At 42.5% G+C, this 27,467-nt stretch overlaps 1 protein-coding gene across 5 annotated transcripts in view; it reads right to left on the reverse strand.

The window, feature by feature from the left end:
• Positions 1 to 27,467, reverse strand: part of LOC140496258 (transcription initiation factor TFIID subunit 4-like) — a 349,124-nt gene that overhangs the window by 144,869 nt on the left and 176,788 nt on the right. For all 5 annotated transcript variants that reach the window (XM_072595792.1, XM_072595791.1, XM_072595790.1 and 2 more), the window contains exon 14: positions 27,159 to 27,215. In XM_072595792.1, coding sequence (XP_072451893.1) covers positions 27,159 to 27,215 — 57 coding nt within the window. The remainder of the gene's footprint in view (positions 1 to 27,158; positions 27,216 to 27,467) is intronic.

Below are 27,467 nucleotides of genomic sequence, written 5' to 3' on the forward strand. Positions count from 1 at the left end.
CTATCGGAAAGATGTTGTGAAACTTGAAAGGGTTCAGAAAAGATTTACAAGGATGTTGCCAGAGTTGGAGGATTTGAGCTACAGGGAGAGGCTGAACAGGCTGGGGCTATTTTCCCTGTAGCGTTGGAGGTTTACAAAATTATGAGGGGCACGGATAGGATAAATAGACAAAGTCTTTTCCTTGGGATCGGGGAGTCCAGAACTAGAGGACTTGGTTTAGGGCGAGAGAGGAAAGATGTAAACGAGACCTAAGGGGCAACTTTTTCATGCAGAGGGTGGTACGTGTATGGAATGAACTGCCAGAGGATGTGGTGGAGGCTGGTACAATTGCAACATTTAAGAGGCATTTGGATGGGTATATGAATCGGAAGGGATTGGAGGGATATGGGCCAGGTGCTGGCAGGTGGGACTAGATTGGGTTGGGATATCTGGTCGGCATGGATGGGTTGGACCGAAGGGTCTGTTTCCATGCTGTACATCTCTATGACTCTAAGTCTCTCATCTGTTAGAATGACCATGATATTTTCACTTCTTTCATATGTAAATCACAAAATATTTTTTAAAATTACATTCTCATGTTAACTAAACAATTGGTGTCAGTGCAGATAAGATGTTGAGATGTTGAAGGTGTTAGCCCCCTGTGTTCCCTGTCTGTACCATAATGTTTAGACTGATTCTAATCTAAAGAGTGAGATAACAGAGTCTTACATGGATTCATGCAGTTTTTGAGAAAAGCACAATGTAACTCTGCAAGTACAAATTCACCTCACAAACGTATATGTGTATGTGTGCGTGTGTATGCATGCATGTGTGCGTGCGTGTGTGTGGCACGTATGCATGCATGCGTGTGTGCGTACGTGTGTGTGCAGGCATGTGTGTGCGTGCTTGTGCGTGTGTGCACATGTGCATGCGTGTGTGTGCGCATGTGTGTGTGCGCGCGTGTGTGTCTGGGGTGGGGGTTTGTCCAGTACTTTCCAGGAGCTGAAAAACTACGTCATGTTCTTCGTGACCTGCAACACATTATCAATGAGGATGAGCAGCTCGCCAAGACCTTCCCCACACCTCCACTGCTCGCCTTTAGACAACCACCAAACCTCAAAAAAATCATTGTTTGTAGCAAACTACTCAGCTTTCAGGACAACACCATACAACCCTGTCATGGTAGGTGTTGCAAGACGTGTCAAAGTGTGGACATATATACCAGCGTTACGCGTGGGGACACCTCCCACAACCACCTGATGAAGGAGCGGTGCTCTGTAAACTAGTGCTTCCAATTAAACCTGTTGGATTATAATCTGGCAATGTACGCAATGGGAAGCTGAGTCCAAGCTCAATTAGGTCACCAAGGCTGCAAGTAGGCTGGGTCAGCCTGAGAAGGTGACCCTGAAAGATGTCAAAATCAAAGCAGGCCATGCAACATCCGAGTAGCAGGAGAATCAACGTTTCAGGCATAAGCCCCTCCTAATGAAAGGCTTGTGCCTGAAACTCTCGACTCTCATCTTCAGCATCTGCAGTCCTCACTTACTCCTAGTAACACTCATTGCCCAAGAATGAACAAAAAGGCAAGCAGATCACCTGCCTGTTGTTTAGTTAATACAGTCAGGAGACAGTAGATGAAAAGCCAACCGAGATGGAGCTTTGTCTAAATGGAATACGGTAATCCTCACCTTCAAATCTATCGCATACAATTTACATCTTTCAAGATGCAAAACTACATATTCACACTCAGAAAGGAAGTTCTCAATGATTTATTCATCTCTTAAAAAAAATTGCTAGTTAGATGAGAAGAAATGACTTCACAAGCCATGTCTTTCTCAGGGCATTAAAGCAAGTCTCTTATTTTTGTACAGCCCCAGGCTCTCTGTGTGCCAGTCCTCTTAATTAACAAGGTGAATCATGCAGCAGACCCCTAATTAGCGAACATGACAACCTAAATGGAAACATGTAGACAGACCTGGCACTGGCAATGGCACAATACTCACTTGTTGGAGGGGGTGGAGCAGGGGAGAAGTAGAGTGGGGGAGGGGGGGCAATAGTGGAGAGAGCAAGTGCAAAGGTGGAAGAGAGGGAGAGAAAGTGTGAAGGAGAGAGAGCGGGGGGAAGAGGAGAACAGAGAGAGAGGATTGGGAGAAAAAGAGTGCACGTAAGGGTGGGAAAGAATGTGAATGGGCGGGAAAGACAGCATGGGGAGGGAGAGAGAAAGAGTCAAAGAGAGAGAGCAGGAGGGAAACAGTGTGTGAGTGAGAGGCAGACTGCAGAGGGAGAGAGAGAGTACGGGAGGGACAGAGTATAGGAGAGAAAGAAAGCAGGAGGGAGGGAACACATGGCAGGGAGAGAAAAAGCCTGGGATAAAGCAGAGAGAGCATGGGAGGGAGAAAAAGAGCGCTGGAGGGACAGAATGAGTGCGGGAAGGTGAGAGATTGGTAGAGAGAGAAGGCAGGAGGAAGAGAACACATGAAAGGGAGAGAGAAAGCCTGGGAAAGAGATACAGAGCATTGGAGGGAGAGGAAGAGACAAGGGGTGGGGGAGAGGAGGTGAGGAGTGTATGGGAGGGAGAGAGAGTGAGCACAGGAAGAAGGGAGGAATCATTGGAGGGAGAAACAGTGAGCTGTAAGAAGAGAGGGAAAGCAAGAGATAGAGAGAGAGAAAAAAAGCAGGAGGGAAAGACTAAGACAAGAGGAAGGTGAGCACAGAAGGAACAGAGCAGGAGAGAAAGAGATGGACAACAAGCACAAGAGCGACTGTGTATGAGCAGAAGGGGGAGAGGAAGTAGAGCAGAGGATGCAGAGAGAAGGAACACAGGAGAGGGAAATGGAGGAAGAGAAAGACAAAATGATGCAGGCTTTTGGAGGGAGAGAAGACAATTTGGAGGGAGGGGTCATTTGTGTGAGAGCCACATCTGTAAGGAAGAGGAAACGGACATCTTAGAGAAAGAGAGGATCTTGTGAAAGAGAGGGACTTCTTGGGGGGTGTGAGAGAGTCTAAGGGAGAGTGGGGTCTGGGAGAGGGGAGGGTATCTGTTGGGGAAGAGGCGCATCTGGGGAAAGAAGCTGTCTAGGAGTCAGGGTTGTCTGAGAGACAGAGAGAGAGAGAAAGAGGTTCTATGGAAGAAGGAGGTGTGGGGAGGGAGTGTTGTAGGGGTCTATAGGGTGAGGGTGGTCTGGGTAAAGATAGGGCTCTGGGAGACAAACTCTGTGGAAAAGGAGAATGAGCACAGCAGGGAGCAAGGAAAGAGGGAAAGAATGAAATGCATTGGGCTCCAGCCTGCAGCAATTTACTGCTTTAATAACTGGGTGTGTTTCCAGTATCAGCTGCAACAGCAGCAAGTCCAGCTGAGCTTTTCTTTCTGCTGAGATTGGCTGGGAATGGATAGCTACTAATAGATTCACCTTAGTAATTTGTCACAAATACAATTTACAGAACATGGCCACAGCCCTCCAATTTATAACTATAATGTCACATGACAAGGAATGTTCTGATTTCAACCTGGCAGAAGCTACGTTCAGCAGAAATCTCTGGTTCAGGATTCCAACATCACAACCCGTTGAGGAAAAAGACTTTTCCTCATCTCCAAACTAAGTGGCCTTCATTTTAAATTGTGCCCTGGCTCTCTTCTTCCCAAACAGTGGAAATACCTTACCTGCACCTACTTTGTATTTTGTAGGTGTCAATGAAATCACCCTTCATTCTTCAAAATTCTAGAGAACATAGGCCCAGTTTTCCCAATCTCTCTTCATGGGACATTCCCACCATCCTGGGAACAAGTCTGGTAAACCTTCATTGTTCTAGCTCCTTAGCAATAATATCTTTCCTCAGATAAGGAGACTAAAATTGCACAGAGTACTCCTGATACAGTCTCACCAATATTTTATACAATTGAAGTAAGACTTCATTACTCCTATACTCAAGTTCTCTTGCAATAAAGGTTAACATTCCATTAATTTTCCTAATCTGACTTCAAACTGTGATGATCCTTGAGCCAAGGATGTTCAAGGTTTCAAACAGCTGAGTGACCACTTCAATAGGACACTAAAGAGTGTGCTGCACTGGCTAAGGACTCAAGCTATATATGGATGAGTTTGGGTAAGGATGATAGGTTACCTTCCCTGAGGGACATGAGTTAACCAGCTGTGTTTTAAAAATAATCCAACAGTTTCATGGTCATCTCCACTCAAACTATTATTTTATTGCTAACATTTTAAAAAAACTGAATTCAAATGTGTCAACTGCTGTGAATTTGAGCTCTTATTCTGTGCATTATTAGTTCAGCACTCATTAAGTTGGACAGTCTAATAACATAACTGACAACATGTAATATCGAAGGTAATATTTTGGACTGAGAGGATTGAGTGGGGAGAAAATAAGAGTTTTCTCCATTGAAAGAGAGATTTCAACTTTATACAGGTGAGAGGGGAAAGATGCAAAAGAGTCCTAAAAGGCAACTTTTTCATGCAGAGTGTGGCATGTGTATGGAATGAGCTGCCAGAGCATGTGGTGGAGGCTGGTACAATTGCAATATAAAAGAGGCATCTGGATGGCTATATGAATAGGAAGGGTTTGGAGGGATATGGGCCAGGGGCTGGCAGGTGGGACTAGATTGGTTTGGCATGGACAAGTTGGACCAAAGGGTCTTTTCCATGCTGTACATCTCTATGACTCTATGATTTTGTTTTTCAAATATACCTTGCATATCCTGCATTATTCTTCAATTGCAGTCAATACTGCATTCATAAAGTGCACATTGACCTGTGTCAGCACATCCCCATAAATAATCATGAGATGAATAGTGTCCAACATTACACAGACTGTTGCCTAACGATCAGGCTCACATATGAAGAATAGCCACTTGAATGAATTACTGAATAGGAACCGTGGCCTGAAGAACTTCAGGTCAGCAAGAGCTAAAGCTTCAACAATAAACATGGTAGCACAGTGGTTAGCACTGCTGCCTCACAGCACCAGGGTCCCAGGTTCAATTCCAGCCTTGGGCGACTGTCTGTATGTACTTTGTACATTATCCAAGTGTCTGCGTGGGTTTCCTCCAGGTGCACTGGGTTCCTCCCACAATCCAAAGACGTACTGGCCATGATAAATTGCCCATGATGCTAGGTGCATTAGTCAGAGGGAAATGGGTCTGGGTGGGTTACTCTTCGGAGGGTTGGTGTGGACTTGTTGGGCCAAAGGGCCTGTTTCCACACTGTAGGGAATCTAATTTTAAAAAATTGTTAGATATAGCATCTTTAATCACGTGAAATATCCCAAATCGATGACTAGGAGCTGTATTAGGCAAAAAAATGTGATACTGAGTCAAACATGATATTAGACTAGTTATCTAAAAAGTTTGTCAGAGGTGCATTTTAAGCATTGTCTTAAAAGGAGACAGTCATAGAGAAATAAAAAGGTTTGGAGAAGGGCCTGAAGACCTGGGTAGCTGCAGGCACAGTGCAGATGAGAAAACTGGGGAGATACAAAGGAGGAAAAGCTCCTACTCAACATACCATGGACAAAAATCTTGGCAAGATGTCCTGTGCATTCTGAGACAAAAAGGGTTTATACCTGAACATCATCCCTTACAACAAACTCCCTCACAGCTCAAGAGAAGAGGCTAGTGCAATATTTCCAATCATTGTCTTGGCTTTAGTCACAGCCTGTATATAGTTAGGCAAAAAAAAATAATTGCAGGAAAGTGATTTCCATGTAAACTAATTTACAAGGCATGTAACTTTAAGATGACTATAACTTCGTGCTATGAAATACCAAATCCTCTTAACCTGCTCCAGCTGTTACCTCATTAAATGTGTTACCATGATTTTTTTTAGATAACCTGTGTGCAAATATATTCAGAGAGAAATTATGAATTGTGAGATCACAAGATAATTTCAACTTCCATGTCTTTAAAATCTTCTCCAAATTACATCACCCTTCTTCTGTCCTCCCCACTTCTAACAGGGCAATTCAGATAGTTAAACTGACAGTTCAAAATTTCACAATAATTCCAGGCAACAACACAGACAATCAAACATTAAGAAAACAAATCTCCAACAAACAGAGGAACAAAAGTAACAGTGGTCAAGATATAAAATATAAATGCTACAGGCAGGTCTGAAGATGCGGCTGCCTCAAGATGGTGAGGTTTTGATAGTATTCAGTAAATAGGATTTACTATTAAATATTTGAAAGCTATAACTATTGTCCAGTCATTGGAATTCCTTCAACTTGCAACAACATTTAATATGTTGGATGACCTCATCCACCACCATCCTTCCACCGCCCCAACCCCATACAGTAACTCTCTCATACTGACATTGATAAGACGCCTCTTTTATCTCACACTGTGGTGTGTTCCAAATATTCATCATTCTGACTGCTGTTTTGCTGGTATTCTTTCTATATCCACTTCTCATCACTATGATTCATGTTCCAGCTCAAGCCTTGCTGACTGGTTCTGAAGCAATATTCTGAGTGTACCTTTCTTATATAATTTATTATTTTATATACTTCTATGAAGTTCCCATCAACACTTTACCCAAATTCTCTGAATTTACCCCTGAAATCATCGCCTATATTGGCCTCTTTTGTTTCAGTCTTCAAAGCTACACACAGGACTCAAAGGCATGTATTCCAACAGCACGCAGAATATCCCAGCAGAATTCCTGTTAATTTAACTGTTCTGCTCAATCCAGAAAGTCACATGCCTCCACAGATCTGAGTACCTGAAACGCCCATTCAGTAGAGAGGATGCTGGCAGGAACACATCACCAGAGACAACAATAAGATTGAAAATCACACTAATCTAAATGGAAGGGGTCCTCTATGTGCAAGGCAAAGTTCACATCTCAGCCAATATCCTCGAACAGATTAGATGGTCAGATCCATTTCACTAGCAGTTTGCAGAACCTTGCTGTGTATAAATTGGTTGCATAGCAATAGTGACATACACCAATTATATTTCATTGACTCTAAAGTTTTTTGTAATGTCCTAGGCATATGAAAGACACCATTTAAATACAAAAACAATCTATTTTCAGCATAAATATAATTCAATAATTCACTGGCTTTATTAATTGCTATCCCATTTGAATGATGAGGTCTAAGTCTACTATTAGACTTGGAACTTAGAAGAATAATGGGTGTAAGTTTGCTCGCTTAGCTGGAAGGTTAGTTTTCAGATGTTTCGTCACCATACCTGCATGTCCTTGGCAGAGTGGGAGAGGAAGTTGAAATGTTCAGCCACAGGTTGGTGGGGTTGATTGGTGTGGGTGTTCCGGAGATGTTCTCTAAAGCGCTTTGCGATTAGGGGCAGCCGATACTGTGGGGAACCTTATCAAATGCCTTGGTGAAGTCCACATACACCACATCCACTGCCTGACCTCCGTCAACCTGTCTCGTTACCTCCTCAAAGAACTCAATAAGGGTTGTGAAGCATGACCTACCCCTCACAATCCACCCTCCCATCCTGGCACTCTCCCCTGCCACCGCAGTAATTGCAAACCCTGCACCTACACCTCCCCCCTCTCCTCCATCCAAGGCCCCAAAGGAGCCTTCCACATCCATCAATGTTTCATCTGCACTTCCACAAATGTCATTTATTATATCCGTTGCTCCCAATGAGGTCTCCTCTACATTGGGGAGACTGGATGCCTCCTAGCAGAGCGCTTCAGGGAACATCTCCGGGACACCCGCACCAATCAACCCCATCCCCCCGTGGCCCAATATTTCAACTCCCCCTCCCACTCTGCCGAGGACATGCAGGTCCTGGGCCCTCTCCACTGCTGCTCCCTCACCACCTGACGCCTGGAGGAAGAACGCCTCTTCTTCCACCTCGGAACCCTTCAACCCTAGGGCATCAATGTGGACTTCACCAGTTTCCTCATTTCCACTCCCCCCACCTTACCCAAGTTCCAACCTTCCAGCTCAGCACCGTGCTCATGACTTGTCCTATCTGTCAATCTTCCTTCCCACCTATCCGCTCCACCATCCTCTCCGACCTGTCACCTTTACGCCTACCTCCATCTACCTATTGTACTCTCGGCTTACCTTCTCCCCAGTCCCATCCTCCTCCCATTTATCTCTCCACCCCCGAGGCTTCCAACCTCATTCCTGATGAAGAGGTCCTGCCTGAAACATCAATTTTCCTGCTCCTCGGATGCTGCCTGGCCTGCTGTGCTTTTCCAGCATCCTCTAACCTTGACTCTGGTTTCCAGCATCTGCAGTCCTCACTTTCACCTTGTCTCATCCTTGCCTCCTCCACATCACATGTCACCCAAGGTTCTTTCAACCTACCATTCCTTTCTTGCCTCAGTGGGACAAACCTGCCCATTTAATTATCAGCAAACAACCTCACTTTTCTGATCTTTTGATGGAGAGCAAATCATTGAGTAGCTGAGTATTGATATGATAAGGATACTGTCCTGAGTATCTCCTGCAATAGTGTCCTAGAACTAAGATGATTAGCCTGAAAAGCCTACAACCACCTCTGTATTCAATTCTGAGATTCGGTGATGGCATGACCAGACACTGGAGATTTCCCCAGCCCTTCATCCCCTCATATTCATACATTTTGATTTTATCATAGGTTGCTAAACTCACACTTAGTCAAATACTGCCTTGATGTCAAGGTCAATCATGTTACCTCAGCTCTGAAATTCAGTTTGATTATTAATGTTTGAAGCAAAACTGTAATGAGGTCTGGAGCAGTGATCATGAACAGTTTACCTAAAACAGTGATTGAGAAAGAACTGATGGGGTGGTAATTGGCCAGATTGGATTTGTTCTGCTTTTACACATGAAGCACTTCTGAGATATTTAATACAGTATCTGGTAAGTTTTAATACAAATGCAAGCTTTCCTTTTAAACATATATCCAATGCTGATTAAATAACAGCTTTTATTTTCCAAAGGATTCTGTGAGGGAAATAAAATAGTATTTGGACAAACTAATTTTTAAGAAAGCACATACAGACTACTGAAATAGCCTTGGAGCTGTTCTTTCTCAGACCATCCTTTAAATTATCTATGTTGATTGTTGTTAACACTGCTAAGCCAATACAAGAATCCTTGGCATGTTTACTGAAGCAGCAGCAATTCAATTCTCTATCCAGTTCATAACCACGCCGAAAACAACAAATGCTGGAGATCACAGCGGGTCAGGCAGCGTCCACGGAAAGAGAGCAAACTAATGTTTCAAGTTTAGATGACTTTTCATCAGATGATGAAGATGTCTGATGAAGAGTCATCTACACTCGAAATGTCATCTTGCTCTCTCTCAGTGTGGATGCTGCCTGACCTGCTGCGATCTTCAGCATTTTTGTTTTCAATTTAGATTCCACCATCTGCAATAATTTGCTCTCACAATCACACAGGACTCTTTACAGGGTGGAGGTGAAAGGATTTTTTTTGTGGGATATTCTAGAACTAGGAGTTACTGTTTAAAAATAAAGGATGGTACATTTAAGACTGAAATCACAGGGAGTCCTGAACTTTTGGAACTCTTCCTCAAAAGACAGTGGAAGCAGAGTCAAAAACAGACATTGCTAAAATTCAGCACATCTGGCATCATGTGCGAAAGGAGAAAGCAGGGTTAATGTCTTGGGTTCAGTGACCTAAGGATGGTTTCTGAAGAAGGGTCACTGAACCAGAAAGATTAACTCTGCTTTCTCCCCACAGATGCTGCCAAGCCTGCTGAGTTTTCTCAGCAGTGTTTTTTTTGATTTCCTGCATCATAAGTTCTTTGGCTTTGTTTTGTTTTGTGAAAGCAGAGTGTCTGAAGGAAGAGGTAGACAGAATTTTGTTAAGCAAGGAGGTGAAAAGTTACTAGAGATAAGTGGAATTGCAGAGTATCTGGATCAGCAATGAACTTACTGAATGGCATGAACGGCTTATGCCCAAAATGTCAACTCTCCCTGCTCCTTAGATGCTGCCTGTCCTGCTGCTCTTATTCCAGCACCACACTTTTCAACTTTTACTGAATGACAGAGCAAGGTAAAGGGACAGAGTGGCCTACTCCTGCTCTTAACTCGTGTGTTCACAGGGGAGGTGGTAGTGTAATGAGATTGTCACTTGACAAGCAGTGACCACAGGCCAATATTCTGCGAAATAGCACCATGGCAAATAGCACAACTTGAGTTTTTAAAATGTGCAATAAAAAGCTGACATAATAACAACCATGAAAGCATTGTCAATTGCCATAAAAATGTGTCTGGCTCATTAATGCCCTTCAGGGAGAGAAATTTGCACTTTGTGTTACTTGGTCTGACCTGCATGTGACTCCAGACCCACAGCAATGTTGTTAGCTCTTAATTGCCCTCTGGGCAATTAGGAACAGTCACTAAATGCTGGCCCAGCCAGCAATACCCACATTCCATGATCAAATTTTTTAAAAAATCACTCAGCTAAGATGACCAGTGTAGGCAAAAATTTTTATCTACTTGTGTTGAACTTGTAATGCTTTGCCAAATGAAAAATATAATAATGTTTTTGAAATTTGGAGCTATGCATTGAGCAAGATTCAGCAGTTTCAGTTATTGTAGAGTGAATTTTGCAGAAAGACCAATTGGATGGTAACAAGTCAAACTGCAAGGAAAAAAAAGTCAGACAAATTAAAAATCAAAAATTTCAACATAACATATGCTTAAATCCATGACTTTTTTTTAAAACTTGCAGTAAAATTATCGGGCCTCTTACCCAAAAATTAATATGCAACTGTCACAGTCAGTGCTTCTGCTATTTCTCTGAATTTTCATACTGGTGTTTTCTCAACATTAAAAGGTGTAATATTCAAATAGGGCTCTGTTCCAAACTCTATGCTCATTTCTGATTGTCAGGATATGAGAGACAGGTTCACATATTAAAGCTTAAGCATGACAGCCACCTGATTCATTCTCAGAAAAGTTATCGCAAAAGACTGGACAAACCTGAAGTTCTCAAATATGAAACAAATCAACTTAGTAGTGACTGTAAAGATGAGACGACACAAATATTTGGAATGCATTTGAAAATAAACACAATGTGACATGTGACTGGTAGATGACAAATGAGACCAGTTCTCCAGGAGATGCTGGAGATCAGAGTCCATAAGACCATAAGACATAGGAGCGGAAGTAAGGCCATTCGGCCTATCGAGTCCACTCCGCCATTCAATCATGGCTGATGGGCACTTCAACTCCACTTACCCGCATTCTCCCCATTGCCCTTAATTCCTTGTGACATCAAGAATTTATCAATCTCTGCCTTGAAGACATTTAGCGTCCCGGCCTCCACTGCACTCTGCGGCAATGAATTCCACAGGCCCACCACTCTCTGGCTGAAGAAATGTCTCCGCATTTCTGTTCTGAATTTGCCCCCTCTAATTCTAAGGCTGTGTCCACAGGTCCTAGCTCCTCGCCTAACGGAAACAAGTTCCTAGCGTTTACCCTTTCCAGAGTCGAGAGTGTGGTGCTGGAAAAGCACAGCAGATCAAGCAGCATCCGAGAAGCAGGAGAATTGATGTTTCGGGTAAATGCTCTTAATCACAAATGTTGATTCTCATGCTCCTTGGGTGCTGCCTGACCTGCTGTGCTTTTTCCAGCACCACACTCTCAACTCAGTTCTCTAGGTACAGTCTGATTAAGCGTGAAATAGATCAGATTTGTGTTTAGTTGGAGAACCAAAGAAAATGTGGAAAAACATGTACATGAGGAATATTCAATCACCCATGATCCTACTGAATGGTGCAGCAGACTTGAGGGGTTGAATGGCCTACTCCTGTTCCTATTTCTCAAGGTCTTAAGAGACAACAATTGATCAAATCCCTATGTCCATTCCTTCCTCCCTCCATTACCACCAACAAGCTCTCGATCAAGGCTTTTGTTAATTTGATTTGACTGTATGTTCGACCTAAATCCTTTCATTTCCAACAGCTCAAACTGGAAAACCTTAGACTAATCACTTTTGACGCCCATCACTAACTACTTAGCAATGACACCAATTCAAGAAAGTTCACCAGCTACATGTTTGGGCTGAGGCACACTGACAACATTTACTTGAGCTCATAACAGAACTTCAGGCTGATCAATTGCTGAGAATACCTGGGGCTCAGTACAGAATATGCTGCAGGATTGATCCTGCAAATTGATGCAGGAAGGCTGGTGATGGAGATAAGGAAATAGCTGAAGAACTTAATAAATACTTTGCATTAGTCTTCACAGTGGAAGACATGAGTAATATCCCAACAATTAAGGAGAATCGGGGGCAGAGTTGAGTATGGTGGCTATTACAAAGGAGAAAGTGCTAGAAAAACGAAAAGGTCTAAAAATTGATATATCTCCTGGCCCCGATGGGCTACATCCTAGAGTTTTGAGAGAGGTGGCTGAGGAAATATCTTGGTTGTGATATTTCAAATGTCACTGGAGTCAGAGAAAGTCCCAGATAATTGGGAAATTGCTGTTGTAATCCCCTATTCAAGAAAGGATCAAGACAAAAGATGGAAAATTATATGCCAATTAGCCTAACCTCAGTTGTTGGTAGAACCCTAGAATCTATTGTTAAGGATGAGATTTCTAAATTCTTTGAAGAGGTCACAAGTGGATTTGACCAGTGAAACCAAGTGAATGTTATCTATCTAGACTTCCAAAAGGTCTTTGATAAGGTGCCTCACGGGACGCTGCTGAGTAAGATGAGGGCCCATGGTGTTCGAGGTGAGCTACTGGCATGGATTGAGGTTTGGCTATTTGACAGAAGGCAGAGAGTTGGATAAAAGGTTCTTTTTCAGAATAGCAGCTGGTGACAAGTGGTGTCCCGCAGGGTTCAGTTTTGGGACTATAGCTGTTCACTTTATATATTAATGATCTGGATGAGGGGACTGGGGGCATTCTGGTGAAGTTTGCCGATGATACAAAGTTAGACGGACAGGCAGGTAGTACTGAGGAGGTGGGGAGGCTGCAGAAAGGTTTGGAGAGCTTAGGAGAGTGGTCCAGCAAATAGCTGATGAAATTCAATGGGAGCAAATGCGAGGTCTTGCACTTTGGAAAAAAGAATACAGGCTTGGACTATTTTCTAAACAGCAAGAAAATTCATAAAGCCAAAGTACAAAGGGATCTGGGAGAGCTAGTCCAGGATTCTCTGCAGGTTAACTTGCAGGTTGAGTCCGTGATTAAGAAAGTAAATGTAATATGTTGTCATTTATCTCAAGAGGTTTGGAATATAAATGCAGCGATGTGCTTCTGATACTTTATAAAACTCTGGTTAGGCCTATTTAGAATAGTGTCCAGTTTTGGACCCCACACCTCAGGGAAGGACATACTGGCACTGGAGCGTGTCCAGCAGAGATTCACATGGATGATCCCTGGAATGGTAGGCCTAATAGACGATGAATGTCTGAGGATCCTGACATTGTATTCGTTAAGAGTTTAGAAGGTTGAGGGGAGATCTAATAGAAACTTGCAAGATAGTGCATGGCTTAGAAAGGGTGGACGCTGGGAAGTTGTTTCTGTTAGGCGGAGAGACTAGGACTGCTGGGCACAGCTTTAAAATTAGAGGGGGTCAATTTAGAACAGAAGTGAGGAGACATTTCTTCAGCCAGAGAGTGGTGGGCCTGTGGAATTCATTGCCGCAGAGTGCAGTGGAGGCCGGAACATTAAATGTCTTCAAGGCAGAGATTAATAAATTCTTGACCTCACAAGGAATTAAGGGCTATAGGGAGAGTGCGGATAAGTAGAGTTGAAATGCCCATCAGCATGATTAAATTGCTACATAGACTCAATAGGCTGAACGGTCTTATGGCATTAAATCCCTGGAAGCTGATCAGGTGTACCCTAGAACTATGTGAGAAGCTAGAGAAGTGGTTTCTGGGTCCCTTGCTGAGATATTTGTATCATTGATAGCCACAGGTGAGATGCCAGAAGTCAGGACGTTTGGCTTATGTGGTGCCACTATTTAAGAAAGGTGGCAAGGAAAAGCCAAGGAAGTACAGACTGGTGAGCCTGACATCAGTGATGGGCAAGTTGGAGGGGATCCTGAGGGACAGGATTTAATGTATTTGAATAGTCAACATGGCTTTGTGCATTGGAACTCCTGTCTCACCAGCTTATTTGAGTTTTTTGAAGAAATAGATTGATGAAGGCAGAATGGTGGACATGTTCAATATAGACTTCAGTAAGGTGTTTGACAAGATTCTTCATGGTAGACTGGTTAGCATGGTTCGACCATGGAATACAATCAAAAATCACATAACACTATGTTATAGCCCAATAGGTATATTTGAAACCATATGCTTTTGGAACCTCGCTCCTTCTTCAAGTAGCTAGGCTCCAAAAGTGAGGCTCCAAAAGCTTGCAGTTTCAAATAAACCTGTTGGACTACAATCCAGTATTATATAATTTTTGACTTTGTTCATCCAGTCCGACACTGGCACCTCTGCATCATAAAATCCAGAGAGAACTAGCCATTTGGATACAGAACTGCCTCGAAGGTAGAAAACAGAGGGTGGAGGTGGGGGGATTGGTTCTCAGATGGAGGCCTATGGCTAGTGGAGTGCCACGTGGATCGATACTGGGTCCACTACTTTTCATCATTTATATAAATTATTTGGATGTGAACATAAGAGGTACAGTTAGTAAGTTTGCAGATGACACCAAAATTGGAGGCATAGTGGACAGCAAAAAAGGTACCTCAGAGTACAATGGGATAATGATCAGATGGGCCAATAAACCGAGGAATGGCAGATGAAGTTTAGTTTAGAGAAATGTGAGGTGCTACACTTTGGAAAGGCAAATCAGGGCAGAATTTATACACTTCATGGTAAGGTCCAGGGGAGTGTTGCTGAACAAAGAGACCTTGGAGTGCAGTTCCTTGCAAGTAGATTTGCAGGTAGACAGGATAGTAAAGAAGGCATTTGGTATGCTTTCCTTTGTTGGTAAGAGCATTGAATATAGGAGTTGGGAGGTCATGTTGCAGATATATGAAAGGGTGACCAGAATTGTATGCAGTATTCCAAAAGTGGCTGCAATAGTTCTGACCAATGAAGGCAAGTGTGCCAAACACCTTCTTCACCAGAGTCTACTTGCAACTCCACTTTCAAGGAACTATGCACTTATACCCCATGGTCCATACAGCTGCAACATGATCTCCCAACTCTTGCAACTCTACTTTCAACGAGCCATGAACCTGCACTCCAAGGTCTCTTTGCTCAGCAACGCACCTCGGGGCCCCAACATTACCTGTATAAGTCCTGTCCTGATTTGCCTTTCCAAAATGCAGCACCTCATATTCATCTAAGTTAAATTCCATCTGCCACTCCTCGGTCCATTGGCCCATCTGATCAAGATCCTGGTATACTCCTAGGTATCCTTCTTCGCTGTCCACTACACCTCCAATTTTGATGTCATCTGCAAACTTACTAACTGTATCTCCTAGGTTCATATCCAAGTCATTGATATAAATGACAAAAAACAGTGGACCCAGCACCAATCCATGAGGCGCTCCACTTTGTCCTGCCCTGCTTTGCCTTACCAAAGGCAACACCTCACATTTATCTTATGTTATTTGAGCTAATCCTCTCAAAAGCATCTTCCCCTTATTTTTATTCACTCATGGGACAAGGGCATCACTGCCTGGGCCAGCATTTATTGCCCATCCTTAGTTGCCCCTTGAGAAGGTGGGGGGTGAGTTGCCTTCGTGAACTGCTGCAGTCCATGTACTGTATGTAGACCCAGAATGCCCTTAGGGAGGGAATTCGAAGATTCTGACCCAGCCACAGTAAAGGAAAACAATATATTTTCAAATCAGGATGGGGAGCGGCTTGCAGGGATTGTGATTTTTCCCATGTACATTCCTTGTCCTTCTAAGCGAAAGTGGTTGTTGGGGTTTGGAAGGTGCTCTCTAAGGATCTTTAATGAATTTCTGCTGTACATCTCATAGATAGTACACACTGTTGCCATTCAGTGCTGCTGGTGGAGGGAGTAAGTGCCTGTGCACATGGTACAAATCAAGCGGGCTGCTTTGACCTGGATGGTGTCAAGCGTCTTGAGTGTTGTTGGAGCTGCACCCATCTAGGCAAGTGAGAAGTATTCCATCACCCTCCTAATTTGTGCTTGTAGATGGTGGACAGGTTTTGGGTGTCGTGAGATGAGTTACTCATCACAAGTCTCTGATCTGCTCTCGTAGCCACTGTGTTTATATGGTGAATCCATTTGAGTTGCTGATCAATAGGAACCCCAGGATGTTGACAGTGGGGGATTCACTGAAGGAAATGCCACTGAATGTCAAGGGGTAGTGGTTACCCTGTCTCGAGATGGAGATGGTCATTGTCTGATATTTGTGTGACATGAATTTAACTTGCTACTTATCAACCCAAGCTTGGATATTATCCAGGACTTGTCGCATTTGAAGATAGACTGCTTCAGTGTCTGAGGAGTTACAAATGATGCTGAACGTTGTACAATCATTGGGGAACATCCATAATTCTGACTCTATGATGAAGAGAAGGTCATTGATGAAGCAGCTGAAGATGACTGGTCCTAGGATACTCCCCTAACGTCCAGATGCAGAAATGTCCTGAAGCTGAAATGACTGACCTCTAATACCACAACCATCTTTCTATGTACCAGGTATGACTCCAGCCAGAGAGGAGGTATGCCCCGATCACTATTGATACTAGTTTTGCTAGGACTCCTTCGTGCCACACTTGGTCGAATGTGGCCTTGATGTCAATGGCTGTCTCTCTCACCTCACTTCCGGAACTCAGCTCTTTGGTCCATGTTTGAACCAAGGCTGTAATGAGGTTGGGAGATGAGTGACCGAGGTGAAGCCCAAACTAGGCATCATTGAGCAGGTGCAGTTTGATAGCACTAGTGATGACATCTTCCATCACTGTACTGATAATCAAGAGTAGACTAATGGGGTGGTAATTAGCCAGGTTGGATTTGTCCTGCTTTTTATGTACAGGACACATATGCGCAATTTTCCACATCGTCGGGCAGATGCTAATGTTGTAACTGTACTGGAATGGTTTCCTGCAGAGACCAGAGAGCAAAGAAAGAGAAAGCACTTCAAAATAAAAACAATTGCTGCTGGGTTACTCCAATAAGGTCATTCTTCTTAAGATGTGATAAATCACTGATGTTCTGATCAGCTATGATTTAAATGAATCATCAATGTGCACAATATGGCTATACAACAGGGGGCTTCACTCCAGCAGGACATACTCCAATTTGATCTATAGACTATATTTTAAAACGTCGTATTGCACTAAAGGCAATATCATTCTATCATGTTGGATGGTGCATTAATAGTTCTTTCACTACAGTACAACAGGAAGGGAAATTTTTCTCACTTTTCATTAAAGGAGAGTTGGAATATCTTCCACAGTGTGACACACAGAATTCCTGTGGGGTCTGCAGTCCAGCATTTTCTTTGCATTGAATTTCATTTTGGAATTTTCATCGAGTTCTTTTCATTTCACAGACACACACAATACTTTCTGGAGAGAGAGAGAGAGAGAGAGAGAGAGAGAGAGAGAGAGAGAGAGCAGGCGGGATTGCCTATATTTGTTCATTGTGGATCTTTCCTAATGTAGATGCATTGTCAGTTGACAGGGAAACCAACGTTTTAACATCATGGCAGCAGCTCTGAAGTGGGGTTCAATGCAGATTTTTTCTTATATTCATTTATGTATGTGGCAATTGCTGGCTGGCCAGCATTTATTGTCCATTCCTACTTGTCCTTGAGAAGGTGGTGAGCTGCATTCTTGAACCGCTGTACTCCAGTTATTGAAGTTAAGCCATAATGCTGTTCGGCAATAAGTTTTAGGAATTTAACCCAATGAAACTGAAAGAAGGGTGATACATGTCCAAGTCAGAATGGCAAGTGGCTTTGAGGAGAACTTGCAGGTAGTAGCATTCCCATAAATCTGCTGTGCTTGTCCATTTGGCTGGCAGTAATTATGGGTTTGGAAGCTGCCGCCAGTGGATTCAATATTAATTGTGTGAAAGATGCTGTAAACAGGGGTCTACATCTTCCCCAATGAGAATTAGGGAAAGCTAACGGGGCTAAAGGCAAATAAGTCCCCTGGCTCTAATGGGATTCATCCTAGAATATTTAAAGAAGTAGCTAGAGAGAGAGTAGATGCAATGGGAGTAATCTTCTAAACATTCTTAGATTTTTGAGAAGTCCCAAAAGACTGGAAAACTGCCAACGTAACGCCTTGATTCAAAATGGGAAGGATACAAAGAAAAAGGTAACTACAGGCCATTTTCCTAATAATAGACCACTGTTATCAGGAAAATGTATAAAGGATGCAATAGTAGAAACTAGATTATACAATAAAATGAAGCATTGTCAGCACAACATCATGAGGAGAAATAACACCTCACGAATTTATAAGAGTTCTTTGAGGAGGTAACAAGTAGGGTAGATATAGGGAACCAGAAGATGTAATATATTTGGATTTCCAAAAGGGATTCAATAAGGTACTGCACATATGGCTACTTAAAATCAATAGTGTTGGGGTAACATGAATAGTGGATTGGCTAACTAATAGAAAACAGAAAGTTGGGATAAGGGAGGACATTTTTGAGGAAGGTATTCTGTTACTGGAAGAGTGCCACAATTATTTACAATGTACGTTAATGACTTGTATAAGGAAAGGAAATTTACTATTGACAGGTTTATGTATGACACTAAGTTAAATAGGAAGGGGATCCAACACTGCATCGTTATGGAACCAAACATGAGTTCAACACTTAATGCAAAGTGACCAGCCTTGCACGTGAATGCTGCAGCAAGTGGTGGTCATGGTGAGGGCAGGGTCAGTAATTCTCCTTGATTCACTCTAATTTGCAGGGTAAAGGTGTTAGGATGCTTCAGAGTTGTGATGCAACAACAATGAAGACTTTGCAGTAGGTTGCTTTGAGACCAACACTGAATGGCCTGTTCAGTTTGATTAGCTTGCTCAGCTATTTTAGATCGCAGTTTAGAATGCACAACATTGTTATGATCCTGGAATCAAACATATGACTGATGCCCTTTAGGGAACGAAACTGCCAGCCTTACCTGGTCTGGCCTACAAGTGACTCCAGACCCATAGCAATGTTGTTGACTCTTAACTTCCCTCTGGGCAATTAGAGATGGGCACTAAATGCTGGCCTAATCAGTGACGCCCTCATCCTGTGACTGAATAAAAAAAGGTTCCCTCCCAAAACAACATTCATGAACCAGATTGGATTTTACAACAATGATGGCCACCACTACCAAGGCTAGCCTTTTATTTCAGATTTATAAATGAATTGAATTTAAGCTGCCTAGAGGCTGTGATGAAGTTTGAACGCACATCTTCGGATCACAGGCCCTTGGATTAGTAGCTAATGCTAAATTCCTAGTCAGTTTCCATTAGAAGGCAGATTTGAAACTGTGCTGTGTGCATCCAAGGAAGCCCACATCAGACATATCCAGGTACAATTCCTGTTAGGCAGTCATAGCATACAGACAGTGTCCTCAGTGCCACTGTTATGGCAAGAGTGGGGGTGTAGCTCCAAGAGTTTCTGCTCCTGATGACTGTGGAGTTACCCTGGCCAGAATAGTTTCAGATCTGACAAGAGATTTGAGTCAAGCATCAAACTGCAGTATGTAACAGCAAGCTCACCTCAGCTGCATAACATGGCTGAACAAAATAATGTCGAGAGTGTGGTGCTGGAAAACACAGCAGCTCAGGCAGCATCCAAGAAGCAGCAGAATCAACGTTTTAAACATAAGTTCTTCATCAGGAATATTGGCTTTTAGGCACATTCTCCTGAAAAAATTACATGCATACCAATGGAATGTTGGCTTATAGGCCTGGTCTCCAAGGGAGATTATACGACTGCTGTACAGAGTTTTGCATGCTCTCAGTTTTGAGCATTTTTGCATGGTGGGTGGCAGCATAGATTCACCAGAATGACAATGGGCAAATCACTTGGCTCTTGTTCTTTTCAATACAGAAGATTAGGGGTTGATCTAGACAAGGTCTTTTAGATGATTAAGAGATTTAACTGGGGTGGGCTATAAATGCTATGTTACGATATTGCTACAATCAGTTCTGAAGAAGGATTACTGGATTCTGAAACATTAATTCTGTTTTCTTTCTCCAGATGCTGCCTGACCTGCTGTTTACCCAGCAATTTCTGATTTACAGCATCCACAGTTCTTTGGGTTTTTTTGTTTAATAAATGTTATGGTTTTGTCAGTAACACCTAAATGCATAAATATGTAGAGGAAACAGAGTTAGAAGAGACCAGAACAAAGAAACAATGCTAAAATGTGATGTCAGGAAATAGTTCTTCAGCCAGTTATTTTCTAACAAAGAACTATGCTCAAGCTGCAAGTCAACTAGCATTTAAAAAGTGAGTTACTAGATTGTTCAGCAAGAATATTAAAAATTATGAAAAAAGGGATAAATGGAGGTGATATGCATTTCAATCATAACATAACTGCTCAAGTGACTGAATGGTCTCCTCCTGTTCCTTTGAACAACCAGTTATAGACTCATGTAACACGGAAACAAGCCCTTTGGTCCAACCAGTCCATGCCGACCATAATCCCAAACTAAACTAGTCCCACCTGCGTGCACTTGGCCAAAATCACTCCAAATATTTCTTATTCATGAACTTATACAAATTTCTTTTAAACATTGTAACTGTACCCACATCCACCACTTCCTCTGGAAGTTCATTCCACACACGAAGCACTTTCTGTGTAAAAAGGTTGCCCCATGTCTTTTTCACATTTTTCTCCTCTCACCTTAAAAATATGGCTCCTAGTCCTGAAATCCCCCATTCTCGAGAAAAGACACCTATCATTCACTTTATCTAGACCTACCGTGATGTTATAAACCTCTGTAAAGTCAACCCTCAATCTCCTACACTCCAGTGAAAAACGTCCAAGCCTATTCAGTCTATTTTTATAACTCAAAGCCTCCATTCCTACCGATATCCAGGTAAATATTTTTTGAACTCTCTCCAATTTAATAACATCCTTCCTATAACAGGAAAACCAGAACTGGGCACATTACTCCAGAAGAGAACTCACTAATATCCCGTACAACCTCAAAATGACATATCAACTCCTCTACTCAAAGGTCTGAGCAATGAAGGCAAGCATGCTAAATGCCTTCTGAACCACCCTGTTCATATGTGATGCAAACTCTAAAGAATTGTGGACCTGAGCCCCTAGGTCTCTATGTTCTAAAACACTACCCAAGGCCCTACTTTTAATTACATAAGTTCTGCCCTTGTTTATTTTATTAAAACAGTTGTGCTTGCTAAGGGCCACATTTGAAGAATGATCATTGAAGGCTGCCCGATGCTTGAGACAGGCTTGCAAGGCAATGCAGCAAATTAATTTTGAGCCATCACTCAGGAAAGAAAAGGCCGTCCTCTTTAATGGGAGTCATGATTTGGAGATGCCATTGATGGACTCAGGGTGCACAAAGTTAAAAATCACACAACACCAGTCCAACACCAGGTACTTCCACATAAACCTGTTGGACTATAACCTGGTGTTGTGAGATTTTTAACTTTGTACATCCTCTTTTAAGACATTGAAGACTAATGTTCAAACTCTTGAACAAAGTAGAAGTTTCAGACTGAGTCTCAGCACCAACAGCAGTGGTCACTGCAGGAGCCAGCTTTACCACATTTCACTGGTTCCCCAGTCTTTTGTCAAAGAAATGTTTCTCATATCAGGTTGCCTAAAAAAATTTGGAAAACCTTTGTGGATTTTACTCCCACAATCCCTCTTCAGCTACAACCATCTGTGATAAATTTATTGTGGTCAAGATCATTTTTAGGCTAAGTATTACTCAATATTTAGCATGTAACTATGGTAGTTGAATCAATCAGGATTTAAAAGGGAATTAACAAACAATTGATACAAGTTAGGAGTGGGAGGAGAGGGATTCAGCTGTCACTGCCCACAGTGGTCCAAACAACATTGCTTGGACTAGAAAGAAGGTTCTACAGAAAGATTTGAACAGTTTGTAGCTAAATTAACAAGCAAAACTTCCAAGGTTGGCTGGAGAGCAAAGTGCTGTAGAGAGAGCTTTAAACTAAATGGAAGGGAGGGGTTAGGAAATAAAGGCTTACAAAGCAAAACGATATGGCAGCATTAAAAGGCAAGTATTTAAATAACAATGTCTAGGATTGACTGGAAGGCACAGAGTGTTTGAACATCGAAAAATAACAGCAAATCAGGTCAAAGGGGGAAAAGAAATGGTAAAAAGGCAAAATTAAAAGCTCTTTATTTAAATGCACATAGTATTCAGAACTAAATAAATTAACTAAGGGCGCAACTAGAAATTAATGAGGATGAACTTATAGCCAAAATGGTGGCAAAATGGTGACAAGAAAATCATAGCTGAGAACTAAATATTCAAGAGTATGTGACTTCTTAAAAGGATGAGCAAGAAGAAAGGGTGATGGTATTGTGGTTGTGGGTATGCTCACTGAGGTAGGATGTTGATTTGCAGATGTTTTGTTCCCTGTCTAGGTGACACCTTCAGTGCTTTGGAGCCTCCCGTGAAGCTCTGCTGTACTATGTCTTCTGGAATTTGTTAGGTTCCGTTTCTGCTGTTTCCAGTTGCCAGTTCCAGTTGTTCACTGTAGTGGCCAGTACATTGGGTCCAGGTTAATGTGCTTGTTGATGGAGTCCGTGATTGAGTGCCATGCTTCTAGAAATTCTCTAGCTGCCCAAACGGAAGCAGCAGAAACATAACCAAATAAATTCCAAAAGACACTGTACAGCAGCACTTCACAGGAGGCTCCAAAGCTCTGAAGATGTCACCGAGACAGGGAACGAAATGTCTGCAAATCAACTTCCCAGCTCGGTGAACATAACCATAACCACAACAACCGGCACCTGAGTGACAAATCTTTACACAAACCTTGAACACCTACAGGTGATGGTATAGCACTGCTGGTATGGGGTGAAATAAGTACAATTGCAAAAACTGATCTTGGGCTGGAAAATGTGGAAACATATGGGTGGAAGAAAGAAAGAAACAGGGAAAAAACACACTGGTGAGAGTTGTCTACAGGGTCCCCTACTGTACAGCTTTATAGTGAGGCAGAGTCAGGAGGCCATGAGGACATGTAAAAAAGAAACCATGCTAACATGAGTGGCTTTAATCTTTAGCTAGATTGGGAAAGTCAAATTGGCAGCGGTAGTCACGAGGAAGAATCCAACCAAGGATCAGGCAATTTTTGATCTGGTCTTGTGTAATGAGACAGGTTTAAGAAATGATTTCAGAGTGAAAGATCCCCTGGAGAACAATGACCATAAGATCGTAGAATGTAGCATTCAGTATGGGGAAAATCATGAGCTACAACTGTGCAAAACTTCAATAAGGGTAATTATAAAAGAATGAGCGCAGACTTAGTTGGAACTTGGAATGGCTTTTAGCGGCAAAAATGATTGAGAAAGAATGACAGACACTTTAGAAAATTGTTCATGAGGCACAACAAGAATAAATCCCATTGGAAAAAGAAGATTCTATGAATGAAATAAGCAAACCATGGTTAACAAGTGAAGTTAAGGATAGCAGTAAATTGGAAGAAAAAATACAATGTGACAAAAATTAATTTCAAACCAGGGAATTGGGAAAATTTTGAAAACCAAAAGATGACCTAAAATATGGAGAAAATAACTTATCTGGTAAATGTGCAAATGATATGTGTATGGACAGCCTCAATATAGACAGTAAATCCATAAAAAAGGAAAAGGGAGGCCAATGTGAACATAAACCTGCTAAAGCATGGGTTTATGGAAATAATAAACGGGAAATGAGGAAATAGCATAGGAGCTGAATAAATACTTTCCATGGTCTTCAAGGTAGAAGAGAATAATGGATTTCTTATGAAAGAAGGTTCAATAGATTGGGCCTGTACACATTGGTGTATAGAAACATGATGTGTGATTATTCAAGGCTGACAAAGAGATTTTTAAACAGTAGTCAATGGGTAGTCAAGGTGCCGGGAATGGAGGGTGGGTTGGATACAGGCGAAGACTTAACAAAGGAGTCGCAGAGGGAACGGTCTCTGTGGAACACAGATAGAGGTGGGAGGGAAATATACCTCTGGTGGTGAGGTCTGATTGTAGGTGGTGGAAATGGCAGAAGATGATGTGTTGTATCCGGAGCTTGGTAGGATGGAAGATGAGGAAATGGGGTTTCTGTCCTTGTTGCAATTGGAGGGGTGGGGGTTCAAGGGTGAAGGTGTGGGAAGTGGAGGAGATACGCTGGAGGGCATTGTTGACCACGTGGGAGGGGAAATTGTGGTCCTTGAAGCAGGAAAGTGGAGTTCAGGATTACCAGATCAGCTGCAAACTCATTAAAAAGCTGAGCCACCATAATCAGCCAAATTATCTACTTCTGCTCCCATGTCATATGGAGTGAGTTCCATGGTTTTCACTGACAGCTATGAAGCAATGACATAAATCCTGATTAGGATGATATGTCACTTAGAGGGTGGTTTGCTGATGGTGTCCCCGTGCATTTGCTGTCCTTATTCTCATTGATAGTACAGGCTATACATTTGGAATAACGGGTAAATACTCAAACTGACAGGACGGAACTAGTAGTATCCTGCAGGGACCTGTGTTGGAGACTTAATTATTCACAATATTCATTAACGACTTCGATAATGGCATGAAAAGTCAAACATTTAAATTTGCTGATGACACAACATTGGGCAGCATAACAGACAGTGTTGGCCACAGCATATAATTACAACAGCATATTGATAAACTAGGTGATTAGGCAAAGCTGTGACAGATGGATCTTAATATAAACAAGTTCAAGCTTATCCATTTCAGACTGAAAAGATTTAGATCAGGGTGTTTTTTGTTTAGAAGGCACTAAATCAAATACAGTGGAAATCCATTGAGATTCGGGTGCATAGCTCTTTAACATGCCGCAAATAGGTGCAGAAGAAGGTCAATGGAATGCTGGCTTTCATGTCTAAAGGGCTGTAATATAAGGATGCAGATAAAATGCTGCAGTTATACAAAACCTGAGTCTGAGTCAGAAGGTGTGGCGCTAGAAAAGCATAACCGGTCAGGAAACATCCGAGAAGTAGGAGTTGACGTTTCGAGCGTAAGCACTTCATCAGGAATGTGGGGGTGGAGGGTCCAAGGGGGCTGAGAGATAAATGGGAATAGGGTGTGGCTGGGGTGAAGGTAGCTAGGAATGCACTAGATAGATGCAGGTGGGAGGGTGGTGGTGATAGGTCGGACTGGAGGGTGGAGCAGATAGGTGGGAAGGAAGATGGACAGATAAGACAGTTCAAGAGGGCAGTGCCAACTTGGAGGGTTGGATCTGGGATAAGGTGTGAGGCGGGGAGATAGGAAACTGGTGAAATTGACATTGATCTTGTGTGGCAGGAGGGTCCCAAGGCGGAAGATGAGGTGTTCTTCCTCCAGGAGTCGGGTGGCTAGAATTTGATGGTGGAGGAGGTCCAGGACTTGCATGTCCTTGGCAGAGTGGGAGTGGGAGTTGAAGCGGTCAGCCACAGGGTGTTGGGGTTGATTGGTGTGTGTGTCTCAGAGATGTTCCCTGAAACGTTCCACAAATTAGTGTCCCATCTCCCCAGTGTAGAGAAGACCACATCGAGAGTAGCAGACACAGTAGTTAAGGTGTTTAGAGGTACAGGAATATCTCAGCCAGTTGTGGAAGGATCCTTTGGGGCCTGGGACTGAGGTGAGGAGGGAGGTGTGGATGCAGGTTTTACACCTCTTGTGGTGGCAAATGAAGGTGCCGGGAATGGAGGGTGGGTTGGATACAGGCGAAGACTTAACAAAGGAGTCGCAGAGGGAACGGTCTCTGTGGAACACAGATAGAGGTGGGAGGGAAATATACCTCTGGTGGTGAGGTCTGATTGTAGGTGGTGGAAATGGCAGAAGATGATGTGTTGTATCCGGAGCTTGGTAGGATGGAAGATGAGGAAATGGGGTTTCTGTCCTTGTTGCAATTGGAGGGGTGGGGGTTCAAGGGTGAAGGTGTGGGAAGTGGAGGAGATACGCTGGGGGGCATTGTTGACCACGTGGGAGGGGAAATTGTGGTCCTTGAAGTAGGAAGCCATCTTGGGTGTTCTGGAGCGGAATTGGTCTTCCAGAGAGCAAGTGTGGTGGTGCAGGCAGAGGAACCCAAGTCAGTCCCTACTTAATATTACTATGAGCAGATCTGGGCACTACGCTTTAGGAAGCATGATTTGTCCTTGGAGGGATTTCGCCACAGGTTTACAAGGATGATACCTGGACTTCAGGGGTTAAGTTACAAGGAGAGGTCAGACAAATTAGGCCTTTATTCTCAAGAATTTAGAAAGGCTGATCTAATCAAGGTATTTAGGATAACAAGGAAAGACTGGGTAGATAAAGATACATTTTTCCACTGGTTGAAGATTCTAGAATCAGGAGGCACAGTCTGAGAATTAGGGTCAGCCATTCAGGAGAGATGTTAGAAAGCATTTCAATGTTCAAAGAGTAGTGGAGGTTTTGAACTCTTTTCCTCAAATGGCAGTCGATGCTAATTCAATTGTTACATTTAAATCTGAGATACTAATTTTTTTATTATGCAATTGCATCAAGGGATATGCATATGGAATGAGGCCACAGGTCAGCCATGATCTTATTGAATGATGGAGAAAGTCCGAGGGGCTGAATGGCCTATTCCTGTTCCTATGTTCCCAACAGCTTGGCAATCAACATCAAACAGTGGAAGTAGCAATCCAAACCCAAATCCCATTCCAAGGCTCAGCTGTAAGTAATTCCTATAAAAACGTCGTCATGGACCAAAACTTAAGAACAACATTCTCATTCCAAAATGTCTAAAAGGATATAAAGCAAAATGAAATATTTCTTCTTCAAAATTAGTAATTCCAGAATAAAATAATCTGGGAATAATCATGTTGTATTACACCATAAGGTTACCATTGTGAAGGTTTTAACCTTCTATGAATGACTTCAAACATGACTGGAACTAGCTTGAGATGATCGTTATTTGTTGGTGATGGTTGGGGGAGGGTTTTGCCAAAGGGAAGAAAAATGAAGACAACTTTTTACAAGTCTGATTGTTATAGTGTGACACTAGCACTTGAACATGAAAAATTAATCAGTAAAGCCTAGAAAGATCAAGCATAGCAATCTCAAGTTTTCCTTACCTCCTTTGCTTTCTGCTTTAGCCTCGCATGTTCAGGGTCCTCTTGCCTGGAGCGACTCTAAGCAGTTAAGGAGAGAGAGAGAAAAAAAAGCATAGGCTTTAACAGCTAGTTTTAAAACAATTTATGCATCACAGTGAGCAAAACCTAGCAAAAACAAGCAAACAGAAAAATCTAAGGCATCAAGGGCACTGGGACACACACAAATGCAAATTAAAGCTTACATTTCTCCAAGTACATCAAAATAGCAGTGGAGAAAAATAATAACTTCTTCATTCTTTCATTTACCACCTAAATTTTAGTATTCTACAA

This window comes from Chiloscyllium punctatum, chromosome 26, assembly GCF_047496795.1.
Source record: "Chiloscyllium punctatum isolate Juve2018m chromosome 26, sChiPun1.3, whole genome shotgun sequence".
NCBI lineage: Eukaryota > Metazoa > Chordata > Chondrichthyes > Orectolobiformes > Hemiscylliidae > Chiloscyllium > Chiloscyllium punctatum.